Source organism: Equus quagga, chromosome 5 (assembly GCF_021613505.1).
Source record: "Equus quagga isolate Etosha38 chromosome 5, UCLA_HA_Equagga_1.0, whole genome shotgun sequence".
NCBI classification, from domain to species: Eukaryota; Metazoa; Chordata; class Mammalia; order Perissodactyla; family Equidae; genus Equus; species Equus quagga.
The window spans coordinates 34,749,795-34,774,543 of NC_060271.1; the positions used below are offsets into that span (position 1 = coordinate 34,749,795).

Genomic DNA, 24,749 nt, shown 5'->3' on the forward strand with positions numbered 1-24,749 from the left:
AGGCTTTGGTGGAACACAGATCTGCATGGACAGCAACTCCAGGCCTTTTGGCTTTTCCCTCAAGGATGCCTACAGAGCCAAAGAGCACCAGATTCTCAGCTTTTGCTGTTCTTGAGGTTATGGAACACGTGCATTTACTCAGCCAGCACTTATTTTGCACCTGTTAGATGCAGAGCTCTCTGTGAGGGGCAGCATTTATTCTTTACTTGAATGCTTGTCCTAATCTTACATGAATTGAGACCTTTGCAGTGTTCTAGGTATAACAACATAATATGGAACTTCCAGGGTTTTAATTTTATGTTTAGAGAACAGCTTGAGCTACTGTTCCATCTTTACTAAAGTTGTTTAAATTGTAGGATTGTTAGCATTATCTTACTCGTAATTCATTTGGTAAATGCTTGGTGAGCCCCCAGGCAGTGGGAACACACATGTGGACGTGAGAGAGTTTCTGTCATCCCGGAACTCATTGTCAGTTGGGGGAGGCAGACATGTAGACCAGTCACGACAGTACTGTCTGATGGGTGCCATGGTAGAGGGTTGGCCTGGTTGCTGTGAAGTCCTAGGGGAAGGGAGGAACAATCCTTAGGAGATTCAGGGCGTTTTAGGGAAGCAGTGTAGCCGAGTGGTTGAATGTGTAGTCTCTCAAGTCAGCTAACTAGAGGCAGAGCCGCGGTTAGGATCCAGATGTGTTTGACCTAAAGCCTGTATTTCGTATCTACCAAGCTATAGTGGTGGCAGTGGTCTGGATTGTCTCCTCTAGCCTGAGGCTTTGGGACTGCTGGGCAGTGCTCACTCTGTATGTGTGCTCAGTTTCCAGGCACTCGGGCTGGTGGGTCTGCAGGAGTCAGTGAGGTACATTGCGGTCCTGAAGAAGACCACTCTTGCCCTCCATCACCTCTCCAGTGGGCATCTCAAGTGGGTGGAACATCTCCCAGAAAGGTGAGGCTGCCTTCCCACCAGGTGCCAGCTACCTGGTCCCCCTCTATAAGCCCCTCTTTCTCCTTGAAGGTGGAAGCATTTCCTTTGATTCAGGCTTACCTTATGTTGGCATTATGGGTAGTGTGTTGTGCTCATTAGATCTAGGCCTGAACTCAAAGGCCGTGGTTCCCCTTGGAGTTTCCTTCGCAGTGAGGAGAAAACTCCAGCTGGGCACTGGAGCCAGTGAAGCCGGGGGAGTGGCTCCCCGCTTGTGGTCATAGCACTTTGGACCTTTTGACTTCTAGTTCACGTCAGACTGAGCCTTTCATTCATAGTAAGGTTAGAACAACTCAAGAAGAGCCTGAGGTGGGAGCTGCGTGAGGTTTGCAATGGTTTCTGGAGCTCCTACTGGTGGGAAGCATTGAAGCAGAGGACAGGAGGGAGGGAGGAAAGGAAAGGATCTGCTTAGACCACGTGTGGCCATTTTCAGAGTTTAAAGCAGGGACCCCAAACTCAAACTCCTATCTGGCCAAGTGCACAGCATCCAGGAGCAAAGCAGGCCCCATGGGCCTTCTTGGGAACTGCAGTGTGCCTGGCGTACCTCGAGGGGGCGGCCTTACTCAGCTGATTGGCTCATTAGTGCCCTATGAGAATGTAGGTAGGCCTGGTGTTGCCACATCCTACTTTTTAAGAAAAGCTAGAAATCTGATTTTTACATGTAAAATCTCGGTTCCAAATGTTGACAGGTAATTCAAACTTAAAAAAGCAAGTAAACTGAGAGCTAAACAAACCCTGTTTAGGGACTGCTAGTTTGTGACATCTGGCAGCCTGGTTTTGGAGGACCCCTGAGGATAGTCCTGTCCTATGGCTAAAGCTGTTGCTCTCTGCTTTTCTTCTCTCTCTCAGTGACAGCATCCATTACCAGATGGTGTATTCCTATGGCTCTGGGGTGGTGTGGGCCCTCGGAGTTGTTCCCTTCAGCCATGTGAACATTGTCAAGTTTAATGTGGAAGATGGAGAGATTGTTCAGCAGGTATGGTCAGGCATTTGCCTCGAGGAGCCTTGTGAGTCGAGGAGGGGAACAGAGAGAGCTCTTCTTTGCACTGAGGACCAGGGAATTCGACTGGGCAGGTGCAAAAGCCATTTATGGCCCCTGATTCTGGTCACTTGGAGGCTGTCTTCTCATCCAGCATTTATTTAAAGCCCTCACATTTGCACATGGTGCTCTCTTGAGGTGGCTAAGAAAATTGCATAGATCTCTTCATTGCCTGCAAGGATCTTGCAAGATAATACTGTAAAACAATGATAAGAAAGCACACATGACAAATACAGTAGAGAAATGTCTATCTGAAGTGTCACCTATTAAAAATGATCTGGTATATTTCTCCAGTAACCAGAAAGGAAATTGTGATTTCTCTCTAGTTTTGGAGTGCTCGGGAGGCTGGGGTGCGGGAAGAACTCCTTTGGAACCAGCTGTGAAGAACCTTTGTGCTCAGGCCCCCAGTGGGACCTGGCGGTGACGTGGCTGCTGAGCTGAGAGGAAGTGTAGAAACCCTCACGGGCCTCCTGTTAAGCTGTCTTTCCCATAGGTCAGGGTTTCGACTCCCTGGCTGCGAAGTCTCACCGGAGCGTGTGGTGTGGTGGACGAGGCTGTCCTGGTGTGCCCTGACCCGAGCTCACGCTCCCTCCACACCTTGGCCCTGGAGACGGAGTGGGAGTTGAGGCAGATCCCCCTGCAGGTGAGGCTCCTGCTGGTTCCCCGGCCCTGAGGCAGGCCCTTGCTGCTCAGAGCAGTCTTTCTCCCAGTGTCACTGTTTCCTTCCTGAGACTTGGTAGTAGTTGGGCGGTCAGGCCTCTGGCTGAACTAGTGTAAGGGGAAGTGGGCCGCTCTCCTCTTTGGAGAACCTGAATGGGAGCTTCTGGAGCCACATGCCATGGCCTAGTTACTTTCACTGGCAAAGTAGGGCAGAGGATGCAAGCCTGGGATGGATCAGTGACTCCTTGGCTTCTAGCCCTAATCCTCTTCCTCCTTGCCTCCCAGTCTCTTGACTTAGAATTTGCAAGTGGATTCCAACCTCGGGTCCTGCCCACACAGCCCAACCCTGTGGATCCTTCTCGGGCCCAGTTCTTCCTGCAGTTGTCCCCAAGCCACTATGCTCTGCTGTACTACCATCACGGGGAGCTGAGTCTGCTCAAAAACTTCCCGCAGGTAACTGCAGGCAGCATGGTTTGCTAGGATTCAGGAGGATCTAGCCAAGACATGGAGCTAGAAGTCCCTTCCTTTGAAGCTGGAGATGTTTGCTCAAGACAGAAGACATCTTTCCATGAGTGATTGGAGAGGGGTTAGCCTTTGAGCAGAAATGGGATACTTCTTCTGAGAGCTACAAAGGATCTTTAGATTAAGGCTAGAGCCTTCCTCTGAGTCCACAGGGAAGTGGGGATATTAATTACAGCTTCCCTATAGGTACTAAGAACAGTGTGGGATTTAGGATTGACCTGTGCCTGTGTTGGAGGTAGGGGAGAGGCCTGTTTTTAGCTGTGGATACAACCGGGGCCTCCCTCTGCTCTCAGATGCCCTGGCCTGTATGCTCCGAAGTTGGGAGCACTTTCAACTCCAAGGCCTGTAGAGGTGACCCTCTGCAAGGCTGCTGGCGAGTACAGGCCCCGTTTAGGAACTGATGCCCTGCTTTTCCCCCAGACTGCGCTAGTGAGTTTTGCCACCACCGGGGAGAAGACGGTGGCTGCAGTCATGACCTGTCGGAATGAAGCGGTGAGTGTTGAGAACGATTGGCACTTGGGGTTTTCTTCCTTTCTCTCTGCCGGGAGCCCTGAGAACCAAAAGTGTGGGCATATTCGCCTGGTCAGTTGAACTCAGAGGGCAGGAGGCTGTTGAGAAATAAGTTCTCACTGCATTTATAGAGCTTTCTGCACACCCCTCTGTCCTGGGAATGGGACCTTCATGTGACAGCCTCGCTTTTGTCTGGGCCTGTTAAGGTTTGCAGAGGCTTTGTGGGCAGGAGCAAGGAATGAGCTTTGCTTCTTCCGAGTGCTGAGAAGATGTGAAAGTGGAAGCTTCACTTTGGTGAGTGACAAGTGACCCTTTGGCTGAACTGCCTGTTTCTGTCCTTCTCTTTCCCCTAGCAGAAACCTGGCAGCTCTGAAGATGGGTCAGTGGGGAGCTTTTCGGAGAAGCCAAGTCCACAGGTAGAGTGTGGCATTGGGTACTGTGCCAGACCTGGAGGGGCAGGAGGCCACCTAAGAAAGCTGGGGAGCAGCGTAGGCTGTGAGCAGGCCCCCTGAGTTCCCAGGCTTGGGAGGGGTTCCTCAGTCCTGTGACTTCAATCGTGTGTCTTGATTGTTTTCGGTTGGGAGATTGGGAAGCAGAATCCGTAGAATCTGTTCTGAGCCACTTTCTCCTCCAGGCCTCAGTTTCCCCCTTTCCTGTGGGGTCCCGGCAGGTAGAGCTGAATGGTAATCTGAAGCCGGGGGTGGGGCCCTTATGAGCTTCTCCCGAGGGCTTTGTGGTCGCCCTGCCTCCGGTCTCGCCCTCTCTGGGAGGGCTCTGCTGCCCTGCGCTGGCTCCTCTGAGCAGTGTGGGGCTTGTGATTCCACCTGCTTCCTCAGGCACCTTCTTTCTGCATCAGGAGTCACCTTTCTTTTCTCTTTGATTCTTCTTTGCATATGTTTCCTCTCCTGGCCTGGCTCCTTCTCTAGGGTCTCTGCCCCCTAGCTCTTGGACTTCCTTGGCTACTGTGCTCTGGGGGATCCCTCCAGTTGACCCATGCTTTCTGAACCCCCAGGACTCGCTGGTTTGCTTCAACCAGACCTACACCATTAACCTTTACTTAGTGGAGACGGGTCGGCGGCTGCTCGACACTACGATCACCTTCAGCCTGGAACAGAAGGGCACGCGGCCCGAGCGGGTGAGTCGGAGCCTTTGTCTTCAGGTTCTGCCCTCTGGGCTTCTCACTGTGGGGCTCCCTTTCCTCAGGCCAGGTCACAGCCATGGGTTCTGGAATCGGGTTCTCTGGACATGGGCCCTGGTTCCTCCTGAGCCACTAACTTGTCATAAATCCCTGTAACTAACAGTAAGAGCAGGTCGTATTTCTGCCAAGTGCTCACTGTGCCAGGCAGCATGCTGTGTTTTATGCTCTAATTGGCTGAACCCTCTCAACAGTCTCGTGAAGTACTTATTACTGCCCTGGTTTTACAAATGAGGAAACTGTGCCTCGTGAGATTCAGGGCCCTGTCTAGTCACAGAGCTAGTGAGAGGTCGTTAACCCCATCCTGCACTCTTCATCGCAGCCTGATTTTACCTCTGTGCCCATTTGGTTGTGTTCCTCAGCCTCTCTGGGCTTTGGCTTTTTCATCTCTAAGCTGTGAATCTAATGCTGGCTTCCTGTTTGCTTTGTGGGGTGTAATTGGAGCATGATGAGCGACATGGTACCCGAGAAGTGCTCAGGCTCCCCCATGGAGAGATCTGAGCTGGGCTGTGGCTCACACCTCTAGCTCACATTGTTGTGTTGGCTTCTGTGAATGCGTGCTTTCATGTTGGAGTCCAGGTAATGGCTGTGTTGTTTACACGTCAAATAGTGCCGTGACCTGGACCTCTAACAACTCCTGATGCCATGAATCTCAGGGTCGGGTGCTCTGGGAGGCGTATGGACTCTCACTGACTGCAGTGGTCTTGACCGTTTGGCTTGTAGCTGTACGTCCAGGTGTTCTTGAAGAAGGATGACTCAGTGGGCTACCGGGCCTTGGTCCAGACAGAGGACCATCTGCTACTTTTCCTGCAGCAGCTGGGTGAGCAGACCTCATTCAATCCATTTTTTTTTAGGCCTGTCTATGAGTTCCGATCAGGCTATATTTTTTGGGCTGTGGATAGGCTTCTGGAAACATTCAAGTATACCCTGAGTGTTTTTTCCAGAGCCGTATGCCACTGGGTCTTGAGTAATTTCTTAGCATTCTAGGGTGAGGTATAGAACTTTCCTCACTTGGCCTATTGAATCCAGCCCTTTGCTCTGCCATTTCTCTTTTTACACAAGAGTAATGGAGATCCCTGAGCCACCCAGAAGAGTCCCTCCAGAAGATGGGGGAGGCAGGCCTAGCTTTTGTAACCATGGTTTCTGTAGCAGGGAAGGTGGTGTTGTGGAGCCGTGAGGAGTCATTGGCAGAGGTGGTGTGCCTCGAGATGGTGGATCTCCCCCTGACAGGGGCACAGGCTGAGCTGGAAGGAGAATTTGGCAAGAAGGCAGGTAGGAACCCAAGACGCTGGGACAGCAGACTTGCTGGAGGGGGTGCTCTGGGAGTGGGTTTGTTAGTTGGACCCCAACAGATGCTGTCTCAGGGCCCCCCTGACTTCCTGGGTGCAGCCATTTTGCCAGTCTGTTCTGAACTAGCTGTGCGACCAGTTTCCAGTGCATTTGTGCCCATATGGTTTATGTAACCATTCTCTTCTCTGAAAGGAGTGACCTGTGACTCCCTCAAGGGAAAGAGCACAAGGAAGAAGAACGTGCACTTAGTGTAGTAAGAGCTGCCGTTGCCTGAGTACCTAAAATTTGTCAGGCACTGTATACCCATTGTGCCCAAAGCAACAGCCACAGCTTTCGAACAGACATGACTGGGCTGGTGTGGGTGTTGTGGTGAGAGCCCAGTGCCCTCTGAAGTGGGCCTCAGTCCCAACACCCGGGATGAACTTGGCTCCCTCTGTTCTGATTCAGTCCTGCCTCTCACCTCTCTGTCTTCTGTCCATTCACCTAGCTATCCAACAGGTATTTACTGAGGGCCTGTTCTGGGCCAGGCACCCTGCTAGGCATTGCAAATTTTCTTAAGCTGAGGATTAATTTGACTTTACTATTTATTTCTGCTGCCTGGATCCAGCGATTCAAGGTAAAATCTGCTTGCTGCTGCCTTGTTGCTTGTTGCCTGCCCGAACGCCTAGCTTTTGGTTAATTAGTTGTTTTTCCTGACTTGCATCAACGAGGTATATACCACGTGTGTGGACTGCTGTGCCTGTGACTTGTCCTGTTTGCTTCTCACTTCTCTTCCTTGAGCTGAGGTTGATGGAAACTAGGATAAGCAAAGGCACTACTCCTCTTCAGTGAGCGCCTGCCACTTACCCTGCACTGCGCGAAATCCTGTATGTACATCATGTGGTCTAATCTTTGCAACAGCCCTGCGGGTTACATGCCATTTTACAGATGAGGAACCAGAGGCCAGAAGGTTAAGTACATTTCCCAAGGTCACCCAGCTAGTAAATAGTGGAGCTGGGATTTTAATCTAGGTCTGCCAGACTCCAGAGGCCATGGTCTTTACTGTGCTACCTTGTTTCGGTGACCACATCTACTCTATGGAGATTTGAGGGTGGTGGCCTCATTGATGTAGTCAGGGGTAGAGTGAATGAGATCGCCCTGGGAATTGGCTGCAAGTAGGTCTCTTGAATGCAGGTTAAACAGGTGACAAAGTGGAAATGACGCAGTGGGAGGTGGAAGTACCTGTTCATGATACACGTGTATCTGCACCCCTGCACCCCCACACCTCTCCCACTTGTGGTCTTGTCATGGCACCCAGAAGCCTTCCTCTGGCCATTCTGGATGTGGGGCTGTGGTGGAGACATGCACAGCGTGGCTGTACCCTGCATGGCTGCTCCCTGACCCCTTAGTCTCCTGTTCCAAGATTCCAGGCAGGTGAAGTCCTAAGAGCCAGGTGAGTAGGTTCTGGAAGTTCCTGCATGGCTGCACCTGAGTGTGAGACTTGGCCTCAGATACAGGACTGCCCCTTGGGCTTGTAGCCTCGGGTGTGGATGACTTGAGAGGGAGAGCTCCCTCATTAGGAAAAGCAAATACTTTCTTGCTGGAAACACCTAGTCTGATGAGGTGTGAGCCTCAGTTGCATTACCTTTTCCTTGACACCAGACGGCTTGCTGGGGATGTTCCTGAAGCGCCTCTCCTCCCAGCTCATCCTGCTACAGGCGTGGACGTCCCACCTCTGGAAAATGTTTTATGATGCTCGGAAGCCCCGAAGTCAGGTTAAGAATGAGATCAACATTGACACCCTGGCCAGGGATGAATTCAACCTCCAGAAGATGATGGTGATGGTAACAGCCTCAGGCAAGGTGAGAGGGGTTGAAGCCCCAGGTCCCAAACCTTCTGAGGTTCCAGGAGTGGAACACAAAGAACCTTTGGTAGGGATTGCGCTGGCTCTAATTTTCAGGGATGGAATCAGTTCTTTGGTTTGTCTTTCTAGTAGTGAGCCAATTACTTGTTTATCTTGCAGCTTTTTGGCATTGAGAGCAGCTCTGGCACCATCCTGTGGAAACAGTATCTGCCCAACGTCAAGCCAGACTCCTCCTTTAAACTGATGGTCCAGAGGACTACGGCCCATTTCCCGCACCCCCCGCAGTGTACCCTCCTGGTAAAGGACAAGGTGAGGCCGGCCACCTCTGATATGAGCCAAAGTGGGTGTGGCTTTTTGGTGTTTTGTAACTTAAAGTTTATCCTAGGCCTTTGGAATTCTGTGAGTTAAAGTCAGTTGTTCAGGGTTAGAGCTGTTTCTTCCTGGCTTTTGGCTGAGTGGAGGACCCATCCGAGACTGATGTGGAATTGATTGTAAAGTGGTGTGACGTCACCAGAGCCACAGTGAGCCAGCTCTGCTTCTTCCCAAACACAAGCGGCTGCTCGGAGCTGGATGACTGTTTTCTCTAGCTGAGGGAGGGCAGAACACAAAGCTCTTTATAGCTCTGCCCCCAGAATCAGACAGCTTTTTGTGGGTTCCTTCTCGTGTCAGTGGAGAGGGGGCTTGGTAGACATTCTGCAGGCATGTGCCCTGGGGTTGCTGAATTCTCAGTTGACCTTTTGCTTTGTTCTCGGCACATCCAGTTCTCGGGTAGCTTTGGAGCTAGCGGCAGTTTGACGTTTATCCTTTTGACGCATTACCCTTGGGGACCACTCACCTTCAGCCAAGGTTTTATTTTCCACACAGAGGGCAAAGACTAGGGAACTCATCGTTGAGCTTTCCAGATTTGCCCTTAGGATTTGCATCCTTTTCGTGTTGGGGGAGTCTGACAGTTTGCCCATTTCAGGAGACGGGAATGAGTTCCCTCTATGTCTTCAATCCCATTTTTGGGAAGTGGAGTCAGGTGGCTCCCCCAGTGCTGAAGCGCCCCATCTTGCAGTCGTTGCTTCTCCCCATCATGGATCAAGACTATGCCAAGGTGCTGCTGTTGATAGATGATGAGTACAAGGTACGACATCCTCAGAGTGGCTGCAGAACATCCAGGTGGAGTCGAGTGGGGGGAGGAGTGGTCAGACAGCAGCTAGTGGACCAGAGATGGAGCTGTCTGCAGGCAGGACACGTTTGGGCTTCAAGGGCATCTCTAAGCAACTTGAGTGCTCTTTCTGCATTTGTGAAAACTCAGGGCCTAAACAGGACTAAATTTAAACCCTAATTGAGTTCAGTAGACTTTAATTCATTTAAGATTTGCTGTTTTATTCTTAAGGCTCTCTTTGATGGGAAACAATAATGGGTCTTGAGAAACTGTGCTCACAGATTCCTTTTCCGTAAACCCTTTTCTTGGGCTCTTGGTTCTCAAGGTCACAGCTTTCCCAGCCACTCGAAATGTATTACGACAGCTACATGAGCTCGCCCCTTCCATCTTCTTCTATTTGGTGGATGCAGAACAGGGACGGCTATGTGGTTATCGACTTCGAAAGGTAGGCAAGGGGCATCCTGGCAGGACCCTTTGTAGGAGGGATGTGGGTGTTCTGGTTATTTGGCCAGAAAGTGAATTATACTATTTCTTCTGTTGTAAATTTGGATCAGCATAATTCTAGCGTCTGATTCAAAGTCAGTCATTTTCATATTTATTGAGCAGCTACTACGTGGCAGGCATAGTTCTAGGTGCTATGAGAAGAGCAGTGCACCATAGACTTTGTCTCTGCCTCGTGGAGCTCTCATTCCACATTCCTTTTCTATAGCAGAGAGATGGGACGTTCTTCTCCATTCTTCGGAAGTTGGGAGGTGGGAATGGTGATTGACTGAAAGTACTTTCTATGTGAAGATGATGTTATTGACCTACACTTGATAGAATGTGTGCTTTGAATTTTTTTTTTTTTTGAGGAAGATTAGCCCTGAGCTAACATCTGCTGCCAATCCTCCTCTTTTTGCTGAGGAAGACTGGCACTGAGCTAACCCATCTTCCTCCATTTTATATGTGGGATGCCTACCACAGCATGGCTTGCCAAGCGGTTCCATGTCCGCACCCAGGATCCGAACCGGCGAATCCTGGGCCGCTGAAGCGGAATGTGCGAACCTAACTGCTGAGCCAACAGGCCGGCCCCCGTGCTTTGAATTTTATTTCTAGAACTAGGATCGATTTACTGTGACCCTGACATACTTGAGTCCAACTCTTGCAAACAGTGATACACACTGGTTCTGAGGTTCTCAAGGGGCTGGCCTTGGCCTCATCAGCAGGGCTGTGTAGAGGAGTAATTGGTGGTGTGTACTCCGCAGAGGGCTCTCCCGTCCTCTCTGTAAGGCCTTGGAGAGGCGCTATAGTGTAGAGGTTAAGCGCTTGGACCCAGCTGCCTGGCTGGGAAGCCTAGCTTTATCACTTACTAACTTTGTGTCCTTGGGCATCTGACTTCTCTGGTCCTCGATTTTCTTGTCTGTAAAATAAGATGATGGTAGTACCTACCTCGAGGGTTGTTGTGAGCATTCAGAGAGTTGATACATGTAAATCACATAAAGCAATGCCAGACACGTGGTAAATGCCATCTAGTTTTTAGCTGTTATTGATGTAAAAATGCAGTGCCCTTTCCTGACATTTTGTAACAGCTAACCTTTAGCGTAAACAGTATAGGAAGTAGCCTACCCAGAAAACACATTCTTTACCCTGTGGATGAAAAAAATTGACCTTCCAATTTGATTAAAAAGGGACCTTGAAAGAGACAATTCTTTGTGGATAGAGGGGAGCAAACTGGAGTGTGGGTGTCATGAATCAGTGGAATCCTGAAGATGTCACTGGAGTAAACAACGGCCAAGGACAGACAAAGGAGGCAAAGCTTACATGAGATAAGCCCCGTGTGTGGTCTTAGTCTTTGACCTCCGAGTGAATTTACTGGTGACTTGATTCTCTGGGGATGTCTTAGTGAATTCTAGCGTTTCTCAGGAGCCCATGGCATTGAAGCCTTCTTTGTTCTTAATAAAAATTTTTATTATTTCAAAAAATTTAAATAAGTAATGAATGGATACATTCTCATTATAAAAGATTAAATTGATACAGAAGCACACAAGCAAAATGTGAATGGACTCTTTCACAGAGGACCCCGTAGCAGCCCATGCCCAGCTGCTGCCCCAGAGGTAACTCCTGTCAGTACTTCTCTGTGCATCTTCCCGCGATCCTTTCTGTGTATTTGCAGTACTGGATAAATAGCTGCACGGACCACGTATATATGTGGTTCATATATATTCTTTCTTACTGAAATGGAATTGACTATATTTGTTAATATGAAATTTGTTTTTTTATTTAGTGTGTTTTCCAGTTCATTATTTTGTTAAACCCATTTTTTATTAAAGTATAGGTTGAGAAAATTGCAAAATCAGAGGTTACGGCTCAGTGACCCTTCACAAAAGGAGCACACTTGTGTACACAGCAGTCAGATCAGGAAACAGAGTGGTACCCGTACCCCAGGAGGCCCTTGTGCCCCTTTCCAGTCACTACCCCCCACAGGGATCTGGGTAATTCCACAGTATGGATGTATAAAAATGTATTTAACCATTCAGGTTTGTTTATTGGTTTTTTATGACTCTAAAGAACATTTCCTGTAATGTTTTGAGGTTCTTGCCGGCTTAGTAATGCACTGCTGGCCCAATACACAGGAGTCTTAGATTTGAGTAATAAGTGGTAAGTTTTCCTTGGCAATGATGGGATGCTGCTGAATATTTCTCTCCTTTCTTATTGGCTTTAGTATCTTTCTTAATCAAACAGAGAGTTCCAAAACTTCTTCACAGACTAGATCTTTTTTTTGTTTTGGGTGCTATTTTATTTTAGTTATTTATTTATTTTTTTGAGGAAGGTTAGCCCTGAGCTAAAATCTGCCACCAATCCTCCTCTTTTTGCTGAGGAAGGCTGTCCCTGAGCTAACATCCGCGCCCATCTTCCTCTACGATATATGTGGGAGGCCTGTCACAGCATGGCTGGACAAGTGGTGCGTAGGTCTGCACCCGGAATTTGAACCGGTGAACCCCGGGCCGCTGAAGTGGAATGTGCAAGCTTAACTGCTGCGCCACCGGGTCGGCCCCCAGACTAGATCTTTATTGCTGTTTTCATAGGAGCTCTGATCTCTGTTTCTTGGAGCACAAAGGCCCCAAATAATGGACTGTAGGACATGTCTATCTACAGCTGTCTCAGGTCTAAGTGTAGCTTCCTGATGATAACTTCTGGCTCTTTTTACCCCTCCCCAGGATCTCACCACTGAACTGAGCTGGGAGCTGACCGTCCCCCCGGAAGTGCAGCGCATCGTGCAGGTGGAGGGGAAGCGCAGCAGTGAGCACGTTCACTCGCAGGGCCGCGTGATGGGAGACCGCAGCGTGCTCTACAAGGTGCGGCTCGGCAGTCTGGCCTAGGGCGGGAGCGCAAGTGTCTGATCCCAGCTCTGAGATTTCGTAGATACACGACTTTGAGCAAGTCACTTAATCCCTTTGAGCCTTAATTTATTGGCTATGAAATAGGCATAATATGCCCTCCTGGGTTTGTTGTGTGGATCATATGAGAGAGTCATAGTGCCTGGCATGTGGCCCCTACCCAATAGATGGAAGCTGTTATTATTAGTAGTAGTTGTAGTACTCATAGAACTTTCTGGGGTTAAACCTTAGTTAATCCATCAGAAACTATATCTCTGTGATCCATCACTCTGGTTAGTGGTAAAGGGAGGGAGCTGGAGAGGTGGACAGCAAAACTTTGCTGTGAGAGAACGTAATCACTGTCGTAGGGCACGTTAAGTGCACCCTCCGGCAGGGCAGAGACTGAGTTGGAGGAAGAGTGTAATAGCACAGGGTAACACGACCGAGGAACTCACGGGGACACTGCCTCACCAAGCACGAGGCAGCGCCGTGGAGCACACGTCTCCAGCTGCACTGTCCATGTTCAGACTTGGCTCTGCCGCAGGCTGGCTGTCCATCGTGGGTGATTTGTTTAGGCTTCCTCAACTTCTATTTTCACCAACATAGTGGGGATCATAGCACCTATGCCACAGGATTGTTTTGAAGATTAATGATAACATGCAACGTGATTAGAACAGTGTTTGTCACGCGGTTCACATTATTATTACTGCTGTCGACTTGAAGTCTTCATTGATGGATGCCTTCCATGTGGCTGTAGTCAGCTTTACTTGTTCAGAAGGACCAAAATAACACAAATTCTAAAGTACCTTTTGACTTGTACTAGGAAAAATACATTCACTATGTAATTTACCTTTATGAAGTAAAATTTACTGGAATACTTGTGTTTTTTGATATGTTGAAAAGAATAGTAGTTAGGCCTAGGGCTTTTTGGATATATATTTTTTCTGCAAATTTTTTAGATTATTAGTATTTTTTTCAATAAACTTTTTTTCTTTGGCTTAATTTTAGATTTATAGAAAAGCTCCAAGATAGTACATAGAATTCCCTTATATACACCTTACCTAGTTTCTTCTAGGGAACCATGGTACATCTGTCTAAACTAAGAAAGCAACGTTGGTACAGGACTGTTAACTCCAGACTTTATTTGGGTTTCACCAGTATTTCCACTAATGTCCTTTTCTATCCGAGGATCCAGTCTAGGATCCCACATTGCATCTACTTGTCGAGTTTCTTTAGTTTTCTCTGGTCTTTGACAGTTTTTGAGTCTGTTTTTGCTTTTCATGACCTTCATAGTTTTGAAGAGTACTAGTCGGGTGTTTTGTAGAATGTCTCAATTTTGGTTTGTCTGATGTTTTTCTCATGGTTAGACTGTGGTTATGGGGTTTTAGAAGGAACATCACAGAGGTGAAGGGGCAATTTTTTTGAGTGCCAACTGGATGCTGGGCACTCTTTTAGACCCTGGGCTACATCAGGGAACAAAACAGATGAAATTTCCTGTCCTTAGGAGGCTTTCCTTGTATTTGGAAGAGGCAAATAAGAAAATAAATGGGTAAATCATACAGGATATTAAAGGGTGACCAGTTCTATAGAAAGATGCAAAGCCAAGGGTAGGAAAGGGAGTGCTGGACTTAGAAGGGGTATAATTTTCACAAGGGTGGGTAAGGAGAGTCTCATTGAGAAAGTGACACTCAAGTGAAATTTGAAGGAGTGAGGAAATGAGTCATCTGATATCTGGGGGAAGAGCCTTCCAGACAGAAAGCCAGAGCGTGCCTGGAGTCTTCCAGAAATCAGCAAGGAGGATAGTGTGACTAGAACAGGGTGTGTGAGGAGGAGAGTCATGCTGCTGAGGTCAGAGAGGTGCTGGGGCCTGATCACAGGCCATCACTCTGGCCTTAGAGTGAGACAAAGAGCCACTGGGAAGTTATGAGCAGAGAAGTGACATAAATGACCAAGGGCTGCCAGATTCTTTTGGCCTGCTGTGTTGAGACTAGACTGTAAGGGCCAAGGAGGAGAGCAGGCCGACTGACGGGGCTATTGTGGTAATCCAGGTGGGATGACGGCCTCACACTGGCTTGGCAGCAGGGGCGTGGTGAGAAGGGATCAGCTTCTGGGTACTTTTGAAGGTAGAGCTGATGGGCTGTGTTGGTGGATAGGATGTTTGTGTTTGTGTTAAAGAGAGAGAAAGGAGTCAGGGATGACTCAGGGATTCCAGGCGTATGACATTGATGCATGGGGAGGCCGGAGGGGAGCAGGTTTTAGGCAGGGGTTGAACAGGGCTTCATTTTGGGGCATGTCCAATTTGAGGTGAGACATCTAAGAAGAGACACTGAGATGGCAGTCTGTTGGTCAAGGCTGGAGTTCAGGGAGAGGTCTAGGCCTGGGTATGTAAACTTGGGCATTGCCAGTCCCATATGTGATGTGAAAGCCATGAGGTTGGCTGAGATCCCCATGAGAGCGAGTGTAGACAGAAGTGCCCAAGAGATTGGGGAAATGAGGAAGAACTCACAGAAGAGACTGAGAAGGAGTGGCCAGTAAGGCAGAAGGAAAACCAGGGAGCAGGTGTCCTGGACACCAGGTGGAGAAAGTGTTTCAAGAAGGGAGTGATCACGTGGTACTAGTAGGTCAAATAAGACGAGAACTGAGACTCATCCACTGATTTAGTGATAGGGAGGGCACTGGTGGAGGGAATGAGTGATGCTGGAGCAGTGTCCTCAGGTCAGTGAGTGGGCAGACCTGTATTGTATCTTGAGTTACAATCTTGTGTTCCATTTACTGTGTCTGACTTGCGTAAATTGCTTAACTACTTGAAGACTGCTCATCTGTGAAATGTGGATAGTAATAACTACTTTTTTTTTGCTGTGGAAGATTCGCCCTAAACTAACATCTGTGCCAGTCTTCCTCTTTTTGCATAAGGAATGTTCGCCCTGAGCTAACAGCTGTGCCAGTGTTCCTCTATTTTGTATGTGGGTTGCCACCAGAGCATGGCTGCCAATAGGTGATGTAGATCCATGCCTGGGAACCGAACCTGGGCCACTGAAGCAGAGTGTGCTGAACTTAACTACTAGGCCGTGGGACTGGCCCCAATGATAGCTACTTTGTAAGGCTGTTTACGAGATTCAATGAAATGATGTAGGCAAAGCGCCTGGTGTGCAGCCCCCAGTGGACACTAAACAAATGCAGTGATGGCGAACTCAATAGGAAGTTCTTCTGACCAGACAACCCGATTCCTCTGCCAGGCTGGGCTCCAGGTCTGCTTCACCGCCTGGGGCTCACAGTGGAGTGGAGCTCATGATGTGCCATTGTGGTTCTGAAGGAGCTTTTGTCTCCCTCTCCCCAGAGCCTGAACCCCAATCTGCTGGCCGTGGTGACAGAGAGCACAGATGTGCACCATGAGCGCACCTTCATCGGCATCTTCCTTGTGGACGGTGTCACCGGGCGCATTATCCACTCGTCCGTGCAGAGGAAAGCCAAGGGCCCCGTGCACATCGTGCACTCAGAGAACTGGGTGGTGGTAAGGAGTGGCAGATAAACTTGTGTTACTACCAGGGACGTGACATAGCTCATGTGCTTATGGCTGGTGTCCCTGTGTCTTAAATCCCTTCCTTGCCTCTTGTTCCAGAAACCAGTTGCTGCTTTGTGTTTTCCTAGGATCCAAAACTCCTGGTTGGCAGTAGTGGGGCTGGTTAGGGGGCTGGGCTCAGGAATCAGCCTGCTGAGGTTTGGTCCCAGCTCTTCTGTTTCCTGGCTGTACAATCTTGAGCTAGTTATTTCAGCTCTCTGTTGCATCACGTGTGAAGTAGGGTAATAAGAGTGTCCTCTAGTCCAGCTTAGAACAGCGCCTGGCACATACTAAGCACTCAGATGTCAGCTGTTTCTATTCTGACTTCTAAGTGTCTTGAGAATTCCTTTGTCTTATGGTGAACTTTGGAGAGCCTGATAAAAGTACCCTGCAAATGAGTAAACTGGGTCTCAAGGAAGACAGGTGGGGTGCTGGGTGGTTTCTTTCCTTCCTGGATGGGAGCTCTGTGGAGAGAGGCCTTCCCAGGTAATTTTGCCTTTCCGCTTGAACCAGCAGCCAAGTACCAAGCTGCCACATCTTCTCTCTGCAGTACCAGTACTGGAACACCAAGGCCCGGCGTAATGAGTTTACTGCACTGGAGCTCTACGAGGGCACTGAGCAATACAATGCGACCGCCTTCAGCTCCCTGGACCGTCCCCAGCTTCCCCAGGTCCTCCAACAGTCCTACATCTTCCCATCCTCCATCAGTGCCATGGAAGCCACCATCACGGAGCGGGGCATCACCAGCCGACACCTGCTTAGTGAGTCACCAGGGGAGGGTCTCTGACCAGCTTCCCTTAGGTGGCCGCACTGAAGGACAGGGCCAGGGATGCGCTGCGAGCAGAGCCCTGTTTGACCACTGTAAGGGAAGCTTAGTGAGGACGGCTTTCTTTCAGCAGAAAAAGTGCCTTAGTTCAGCTTTGCCACCCATAAAGATGACATGTCTCTCTTGATCCTCATTTCTGAAGAACCACTTCTTTTCTCAGTTCTGCGTTTTCACCTCGCTCGGGAACTTGAGCCCTGATACCATTCCTAACATAGTCTGTGCTGATGGGCTGCAGAACTGGCAAGGTTTAGGGTCTTATCCTTCTATGGTTGCGTCCAGGACTTAGTGATTGTTCAACAGGCCGCTCTGTCTGGTGATTTTACCACAGCACTTGGGGCTCTCAGCTTTGCCAGGCACCTGGTATTACAGTTTGTTCTCACGTGTGTGGGGGCCAGCCCTCTCGGCAGTTTCCTGAGTTTATTCCCCAGCATCCCTGGAAGCAGCGGGCTCTTGTGTTGCCAGGTCCTGGGGCCTCCCCGGCGTCGCTGCTGCAGCCGCACATGCGGCGTGTGTTGGTGAACAGGCAGGGGACTCGCTTGGTCGGGGCAGGTGTTGCTGGAGGGAAGGGGGAGGGATGAAGAGATCCGAGTGGCCGTCTGTGCTCTTCTCTTTCATCGTTATTCATTTCTTGATTCTAGACCTTTATTTTCCGATGTCTCAAGATGATATGTGAAGAAACCAGCATCTTCAAAAGTGGGAACCTTCATTCAGACCCTTGCGTGTTATTAGATTATTATTTTTGGCCATTTGAGGGAGCCTCATTGACCCATTTTTTGATTTGAAACTCTATTTTAAATTTCTGTGATAATGGCATTTTTGTAATTAGCTGTAATCTGGGATTGGATCACTGTGACCATTCACTTCTGTTGATGTCTTTCTGTGCAGTTGGGCTGCCTTCTGGAGCAATTCTTTCCCTCCCTAAGGCCTTGCTGGATCCCCGCCGGCCAGAGATCCCAACAGAACAAAGCAGGTGGGACCCTTGTGGGCAGTGCCGAAGGCTCTGACCTTAAGAAACCTGACGTGTTGATGGAGTTTGGTCCTCAGTCTCTGTGTGTGTGTTGTCCTGCTGTGCTCGGGGCTGGGGATGTAGCAGTGAACCAGTTTGACAGACATCTCTGTCCTCATGGAGCTTCCATTCTGGTGAGGAGATGAGGTGGACAATAAATAAGATAAACAAGTGAAATAATACTATGTCAGGCACTTGTGAATGCTGAGCAGAAAAGATAGAAAAGGGCCAGGGGCTATGAAGTGTTGAGGGGTATGTTGGGGTGAAATTGCAGAGGGTGGCCTGGGAAAGCCCCTCTGAAAAGGTGATTTTTTTGAATAACGACTTGAAGGAGGTAAGAAGCTAGCCTTGTGGATATCCAAGGAGAGCTTTCCAGGTAGAGGGCAGCCAGTGCAAATGCCCTGTGATCATATCTGGTGAGTTAGAGGAAGGGCAGGAGGCCACTGTGACTGGAGCAGCCAGTGGCGAGGACACTAGGAAATGAGGTCAGGGAGGTAATAGGGCTGGGTCATGTGGGGAAGCCAATAGCTTCTCACTGTTAGTATTAATTTTTGTATTTGCAGCCATCATCGCTGCATATTTTCTCGCCTCCATCCTGAATTCTGTTCCCTTGGTTGTGAGGAACTGGGCAGGGTGAGGAGACAGTAGATCTGTGTTTGCACGTGAGGAAAAGAGGAGTATGGTCCGGAGAGAGACGGCAGGTTAAAGCTGGGGAACACATGGGAGGTAGCAGGGTTTCAGAGGAATGTGGACTGGGATACTCTAGGGGGAAGAGCAGGAACTGGCATAGTGGCTCAATGTTTTGGGTTTTTTTTTTTTTTGAGGAAGATTAGCCCTGAGCTAACTACTGCCAATCCTCCTCTTTTTTCCTGAGGAAGCCTGGCCCTGAGCTAACACCCGTGCCCATCTTCCTCTACTTTATATGTGGGATGCCTTCCCCTGCATGGCGTGCCAAGTGGTGCCATGTCCGCACCTGGGATCCGAACCAGCGAACCCCGGGCTGCCGAGAAGCGGAATGTGCGAACTTAACCTTGTGCCACTGGGCCGGCCCCATCAGTGTTTTGGTTTTAAAATGGCCCTGACTTTCCTCCTTTAGTGTGGAATACTGGTCGTCTCTTATTTGTTTTAGATTTAGAAACAAGGTAGGAATCCAGATCTGTCACTCTCCACACAGCTTTCTTTCTTGCAGCCCTTCCTAACATTCAGCTGCTAAATTTTTAACTACCTAATGCAAGTAGACCTTGAAGGAAGATCCGAGGCTAGATATGTGGCTTGGAAACCTCCCTGGACTCGGGCAGGGCAGCCAAGAGATCCCCTTACAGCAGTGTGAGCGCCGATCCTGGCTGATGTCTTACAGGGAGGAGAACCTGATCCCATATTCTCCAGATGTACAGATCCACGCAGAGCGATTCATCAACTACAACCAGACAGTTTCTCGAATGCGAGGTATCTACACCGCTCCCTCAGGCCTGGAGTCCACTTGTTTGGTGAGTCAAGCCCACAGCCCGGCCTGTGCCACCTTCTCCGCAGCCACCCTGGTTGACAGCTGCTCTTTGTTTCACCCTTGGGAGAACAGCTGAGGATTCCATTTCCTTTCTCACTGGAGTTTGAGGTGGTGGCGGATCACTCGCTGCCTTTCTTACGGAGTTCTCATCCCCTCTGCCTTCCAGGTTGTGGCCTATGGTTTGGACATTTACCAAACTCGAGTCTACCCATCCAAACAGTTTGACGTCCTGAAGGATGACTATGACTATGTGTTAATCAGCAGTGTCCTCTTTGGCCTGGTTTTTGCCACCATGATCACTAAGAGACTGGCGCAGGTGAAACTCCTGAATCGTGCCTGGCGGTGAAGCCCAAGAGCCACTGCCAGACGGCGGGGCCATGGGGGCGGAGGGGCAGGTGGGAAGCTCCAGCTGCAGTTCGACAGGTTGGTGGAGGACGCACTGGGCACTCACCTCGGTTAATGTCGTGGGGCCGATGGACTCTCCTGGAGCCTCCTTTTGGGATATGTCTGATGCAGAGTCATCGGGAGACGCAGGCCGAGCTTACTCTCTGCGCCGAGTCTCAAGCATCTTGATGCACTTTCCCCTCAAGTCCAAAGGCCACTGCCCTGTTTCCTTTCTTTGCCGATCTGTGAATGTTGCTTTGTTTTTTTTTGTAAGACCTCCAACAGATTTTTCTCTTTTGTGAGGCCTGTTCAAATTGCTTTTGGTTGGCTGTTTCCCAGGTTTCTCTAGAAATCTTTCGGACTGTTTCCCTGTCTCATGCTTCAAAGTTGGAAGGGAGCTCTTATCGACAACTCCACCTTATAGGTGCACTTGCTGTTTTACGTTGGGGAGAAAGAAGATCCATCCTTAGCTGAGGTTTGAGGACTGATCCAGCCGCTCATGGCTTCTCTCCAAAGTACTTAGGGCTGAGGAAGCTATATATGGTGTCAGACGTATTTTATCTAAGCCTCCAGTTTCACGCCCTCATTCATCAGGTCGGGCCACCCACCCTTCGGTGCAGTTTATCAGCAGTCAACTGTGTAATAGCGTGTTGGTTGGTAGGTCATTGCCTATACTATTCACGCGAGATGTGTCCAAGCTGAGACCTCGTTCATACTACTGAATTGTCTGATCCTTGACCTCACCCACTGGCTGGTCTAGCCTTCTTATAACCTCATTAAAGAAAGTTGTCCTTGTTTAAGAACTGCGTTATTTATTTGTAGTTTTAGAAATAAATTAATGTGTGGGTCACTATATCTCTCTTAAAATGAGCAGATGTTAAATCTTATTGATCTTTACAAAAGGGGAGAGAATAGGCAGGGGTGGGAAGCTGCATCATGTGAGAACAGCATGCTGGATGGCTGGGCTCTTGTCTCTGTAACAGAGTAAGAAATCCTAAAGGTTTCCCTTGTTCATGGGTTTGGGGAATGATGGGGTTTTTCTTTACTGTGAAGAATGAAATGTACAGAGAGAGACCTCCTGCCCTGTGGGGAGAGAGGTACATTCAAGCGTCTGAATAAAGCAAGTGACGAATGACACTGTTGAAGTCCTTTTCTGTGGCTTTGGAACATCACTTTGAGGCTACTTTTGCATTAGAGGGAACAAAAACCAGTGTGGAAATGGAGTGAGTGTATTTTAATCAGGAAGCATGCCAACTTAATCATATAACCGTTGTGTTATTTAAAAACAATTTTTCATCTTTGGTTCTATGCTGATGGTAGATTATGGCAGAGAGGGAAGAAAAGTGAGAAGAATTTTACTTTAGTAATAAGATTGTGAAATTGATCTCAACGGATGAATGAATGAACATCTGAGTATCTCCAGAAAAAAACAGGCATCTCTTCATCCCGACTCAAGGCAAATTTTGCTCACAGTGACCTAGGAGAAGAGAGTAAGTGTGAGTTAAAAAAAAATTCTGGCCTAGTTTTGAGAAAGCCTGCCTGGAATTTTGAGTGTCCTGTATAAATATGTGCAAGCTGTATCATTAGCTTTTGCCTTACTGTCTGTTCTGCTTGCACGGCCCAATAAATCTGCTAGATTCTAGTTTTCATTTATCTATGAATGTGCCAGAATCTGAAAGAACAAGCTAACGAGAGGGAGGTTATCTGCCCTTGTGTAAAATTCCCTGTATTTCAGCTTTAATCATTACTATTTTACTGAAAGTTACCTCAAAGCAGGTGCTTAAAATAGCTAGAGCTAATGACATGGTCAAATCTAAGTCTTCTTAGTTCTCAGCCTTTCTTAATCTTAAAGCAGCGTCTACCTATGGCTTTGAAACGATTTCCTCTCAATTCTCTCATCTCTTGTGTTGTGTTCCTCTTTTTCTGTGCATGTCTCTTGAGCCATCTGTTCCCCCTTCTTCACTAATTAGGTTAATTTTGGAGCCCCCTGCAATGTTTCACTTAAAAAAGTAGATTCTTGGGGCCGGCCCGGTGACGCAGCGGTTAAGTTCTTATGTTCTGCTTCTCAGCAGCCCAGGGTTCGCCGGTTCGGATCCCGGGTGCGGACATGGCGCCGCTTGGCACGCCATGCTGTCGTAGGCATCCCACATATAAAGTAGAGGAAGATGGGCACGGGTGTTAGCTCAGGGCCAGGCTTCCTCGGCAAAAAGAGGGGGACTGGCAGTAGTTAGCTCAGGGCTAATCTTCCTCAAAAAAAAAAAAAAAAGTAGATTCTTCAGTATTTTTCATATTTTTTTTTATTAGTTGTCAACATACAAGATCTTTTGGTAAAATTTTGCAACTAAATAGTTTTTAGTGATTCTTAGTCCCTGTTGGGAATAAGGTAAACTGGTTTGTGGCTTTATTTATGATTTTTCGTTAGCCTTTGACTCTGGGCAGGAATCACTTATTGGGGAACATGCATGAGTTAAATACGGGATTGCAGTTACAACAGAAATTCAGGGTCAGTAAGAACCTTTTTTTAATTTTGAGAGCTGAGAGAATTTTTTTGGAAGGGGGGTTAAATGGTAATGTATTATGCCCGCCTACCCTCTTAAGATCATAGCTTAGTGATTTAATACCACTTTTGGAAGAGGTTGACACCTGCTCCCCTCCCCACCTTCCCAGCAAAGAAAGGTGAGCAGGCTCGTATGCAAATAATATGGCTTTATGGTCATAAATTAGGGGTGGCGTTAATAAACAACTTACCCTGCAGTTTAAGAAATACCAGACTTAAACTTTGCTGAAACTCAAACAATTTTTGTTAGCATTCCTCTAATATTTATTTTGCTGAGTCCACAATTCTAAATTTTGAGCTGACTCATTGTACCTTTCTCTATAGAGTAAAATGCTGGATCCTGATCACCCTTTTGTCTGCACTGCAGCAGATGTGGAACTTCTTGAAGGCATCCTTTAGCCCTCTGTTTAGCCATAAATCCTTGTCAGGCTCTGTCATTTTAATGATAGATGTTACTCCTTGTTACAAAAAACACCTGGGACAGCTTACACAAATGCAGTGATACACGATAAAATGAAAATGAACTGTGTGATGAGACAGCAACAAGAACAAATATAACTCAAAAGGAGATTGGTTGAGACACATTTGTGGCGGACACCCCCCCCCCCATCTATAATCCATCTTTTCTTCAAGGCGCTCAGAATCAATCCCTAGATTAAGCCAGATCTGCAGAGAAACTAGCTGTGCATTTAGGTTGAATTTGGGGCCAGTATTTTGTCATAGCCTCTTCTCTGGTCCCTCTGGGCTCAGTATCAGGAATAGTTGTGTCTCTCTCTTAAGTCACTTAACATTTTTTTCCCTTTGATTTTAAATAGAACATGCATACTATAGAAAAATTTAAAGTATAAAAATTACTTGAATGTGAACTAGTATTAATTATTCGCATGGGCATTGATAGCCTGAGTTTTGTGCTCTTGTATACAAACTATTAATGGGATCATGCTATTTAATTCTGCTACTTGTTTTTTCAGCGAATAAATTTTGAACATCTTGTATTCATAGAGATGCCCTAAGTCTTTTCTGGAGCAAAGTATGACAGAAAAAATACTGCTAAAGAATGTGTTAGAGACTTTAATGCAAGTCCCCTAACCTCTCTGAATGTGTTTCATTGATTGCGTGAGGGCACAGGTTCTGTGGTCTGTAAGGTGTCTTTCAGCTCGGTAATTTCAGATTTGTAATCTCACTGCCCTTATAAATTGCTGTTCTCTGTCAGAGCCTAGTCATAAGCTACAATTATCAGAGTCATCCCAAGATTTACCTGATTTCTGCTCATTTAAAATTTTACGTCATGAATCTATTCTTTCTCTGTATTCTTTATGTGGAATGCTTTCTTCTCTTCTCAAAATCTGGCTTGTCCCAAATCTGAACTCCATGAAGCCTTCCTTGTTGACTCTGGCTGCCCTGGACCTCCGAGTTTCTTGGTTAACCACACAATTTCCTGAGTGACGCGGCCTAGTGTTTTATTATTTCAGTCAATCGGTGTCTCCCAGGGTTTGTTAAGCTGTTTTCTGAACGCTCCACTATCTTAACCATGAAGCTGCTACCTGACAAATTGTTCCCAAATGGTTATACCTTCTTTGACAGTTGTCCCTAGTTTCTTAAATTTCTACAGTGCCTTTGGTGTCTTAGTAAGGAATTCTTATATTTATTGAAATGCCAAGAGATAGTCCTACTCACCTTTTTTTGGTGTGCTCTGGAACATGAGCTCTGACAAACCCTATTTTACTGCTTAAAACAAATGTTCACAAGATCATTATGGGAAATAAGCTTTGTGGTACCATAATTTCAATTTTGAAAGGGGAAGATACATTTTTGGTATATTATATTTATGTGTACGTATATAAACAAAATAAAAAGAACTTTGATTATTTAGACTCAAAGTCCAAATAGGCTTTTGAAAACATTCTTTATAACAACCAGTCATGTGCCACATAATGACGTTTTGGTCAAAGACCGAGTGCATAGACAACAGTGGTCCCCTAAGATTAGTCCCATGTAGCCTACGTGTATATATATATATATAGTAGGCTATATACCACCTAGGTGTGTGTAAGTGCATGTTACGATGTTCGCACGACGAAATCGCTTAATGACACATTTCTTAGAACATACCCCTGTTGCTAAGTGACGCACGACTGTACCTTAATATTAAAAAATTGACAATTATCGTTCCATAATCAAAACAAGGTAGACAACATTCTATGCACTTTTATTTTTTTGTAAAATGTAAACTGAGGTGTACCACCTACCTTTCAATAATGAAGGAGATACTGGTACTTTCTATGAACTACTTCAGTTTTTGTTGCCAAGTTTATTTAAGCAGGCTATGTAAGTAAAAAAATAAACAAACAATGCCAGAAGAATTAAGGTGAG

General features: G+C 47.5%; 1 protein-coding gene across 6 annotated transcripts in view; it reads left to right on the plus strand.

Moving 5' to 3' along the window:
- Positions 1–20,619, plus strand: part of EMC1 (ER membrane protein complex subunit 1) — a 27,556-nt gene extending 6,937 nt beyond the window's left edge. The window contains exons 5-24 of one of the 6 annotated variants that reach the window (XM_046661341.1): positions 811–939; positions 1,825–1,951; positions 2,508–2,657; positions 2,960–3,127; positions 3,617–3,688; positions 4,060–4,122; positions 4,719–4,841; positions 5,625–5,721; positions 6,051–6,173; positions 6,799–6,807; positions 7,833–8,032; positions 8,194–8,343; positions 8,999–9,160; positions 9,510–9,629; positions 12,382–12,519; positions 15,878–16,051; positions 16,650–16,860; positions 17,811–17,895; positions 19,289–19,418; positions 19,602–20,619. In XM_046661341.1, coding sequence (XP_046517297.1) covers positions 811–939; positions 1,825–1,951; positions 2,508–2,657; positions 2,960–3,127; positions 3,617–3,688; positions 4,060–4,122; positions 4,719–4,841; positions 5,625–5,721; positions 6,051–6,173; positions 6,799–6,807; positions 7,833–8,032; positions 8,194–8,343; positions 8,999–9,160; positions 9,510–9,629; positions 12,382–12,519; positions 15,878–16,051; positions 16,650–16,860; positions 17,811–17,895; positions 19,289–19,418; positions 19,602–19,781 — 2,611 coding nt within the window. In that variant the 3' untranslated portion in view covers positions 19,782–20,619. The remainder of the gene's footprint in view (positions 1–810; positions 940–1,824; positions 1,952–2,507; positions 2,658–2,959; positions 3,128–3,616; positions 3,689–4,059; positions 4,123–4,718; positions 4,842–5,624; positions 5,722–6,050; positions 6,174–6,798; positions 6,808–7,832; positions 8,033–8,193; positions 8,344–8,998; positions 9,161–9,509; positions 9,630–12,381; positions 12,520–15,877; positions 16,052–16,649; positions 16,861–17,810; positions 17,896–19,288; positions 19,419–19,601) is intronic. The other 5 variants (XM_046661343.1, XM_046661342.1, XM_046661344.1 and 2 more) reach the window with 5 other exon arrangements.
- The last annotated feature ends 4,130 nt before the right edge of the window (positions 20,620–24,749 follow it).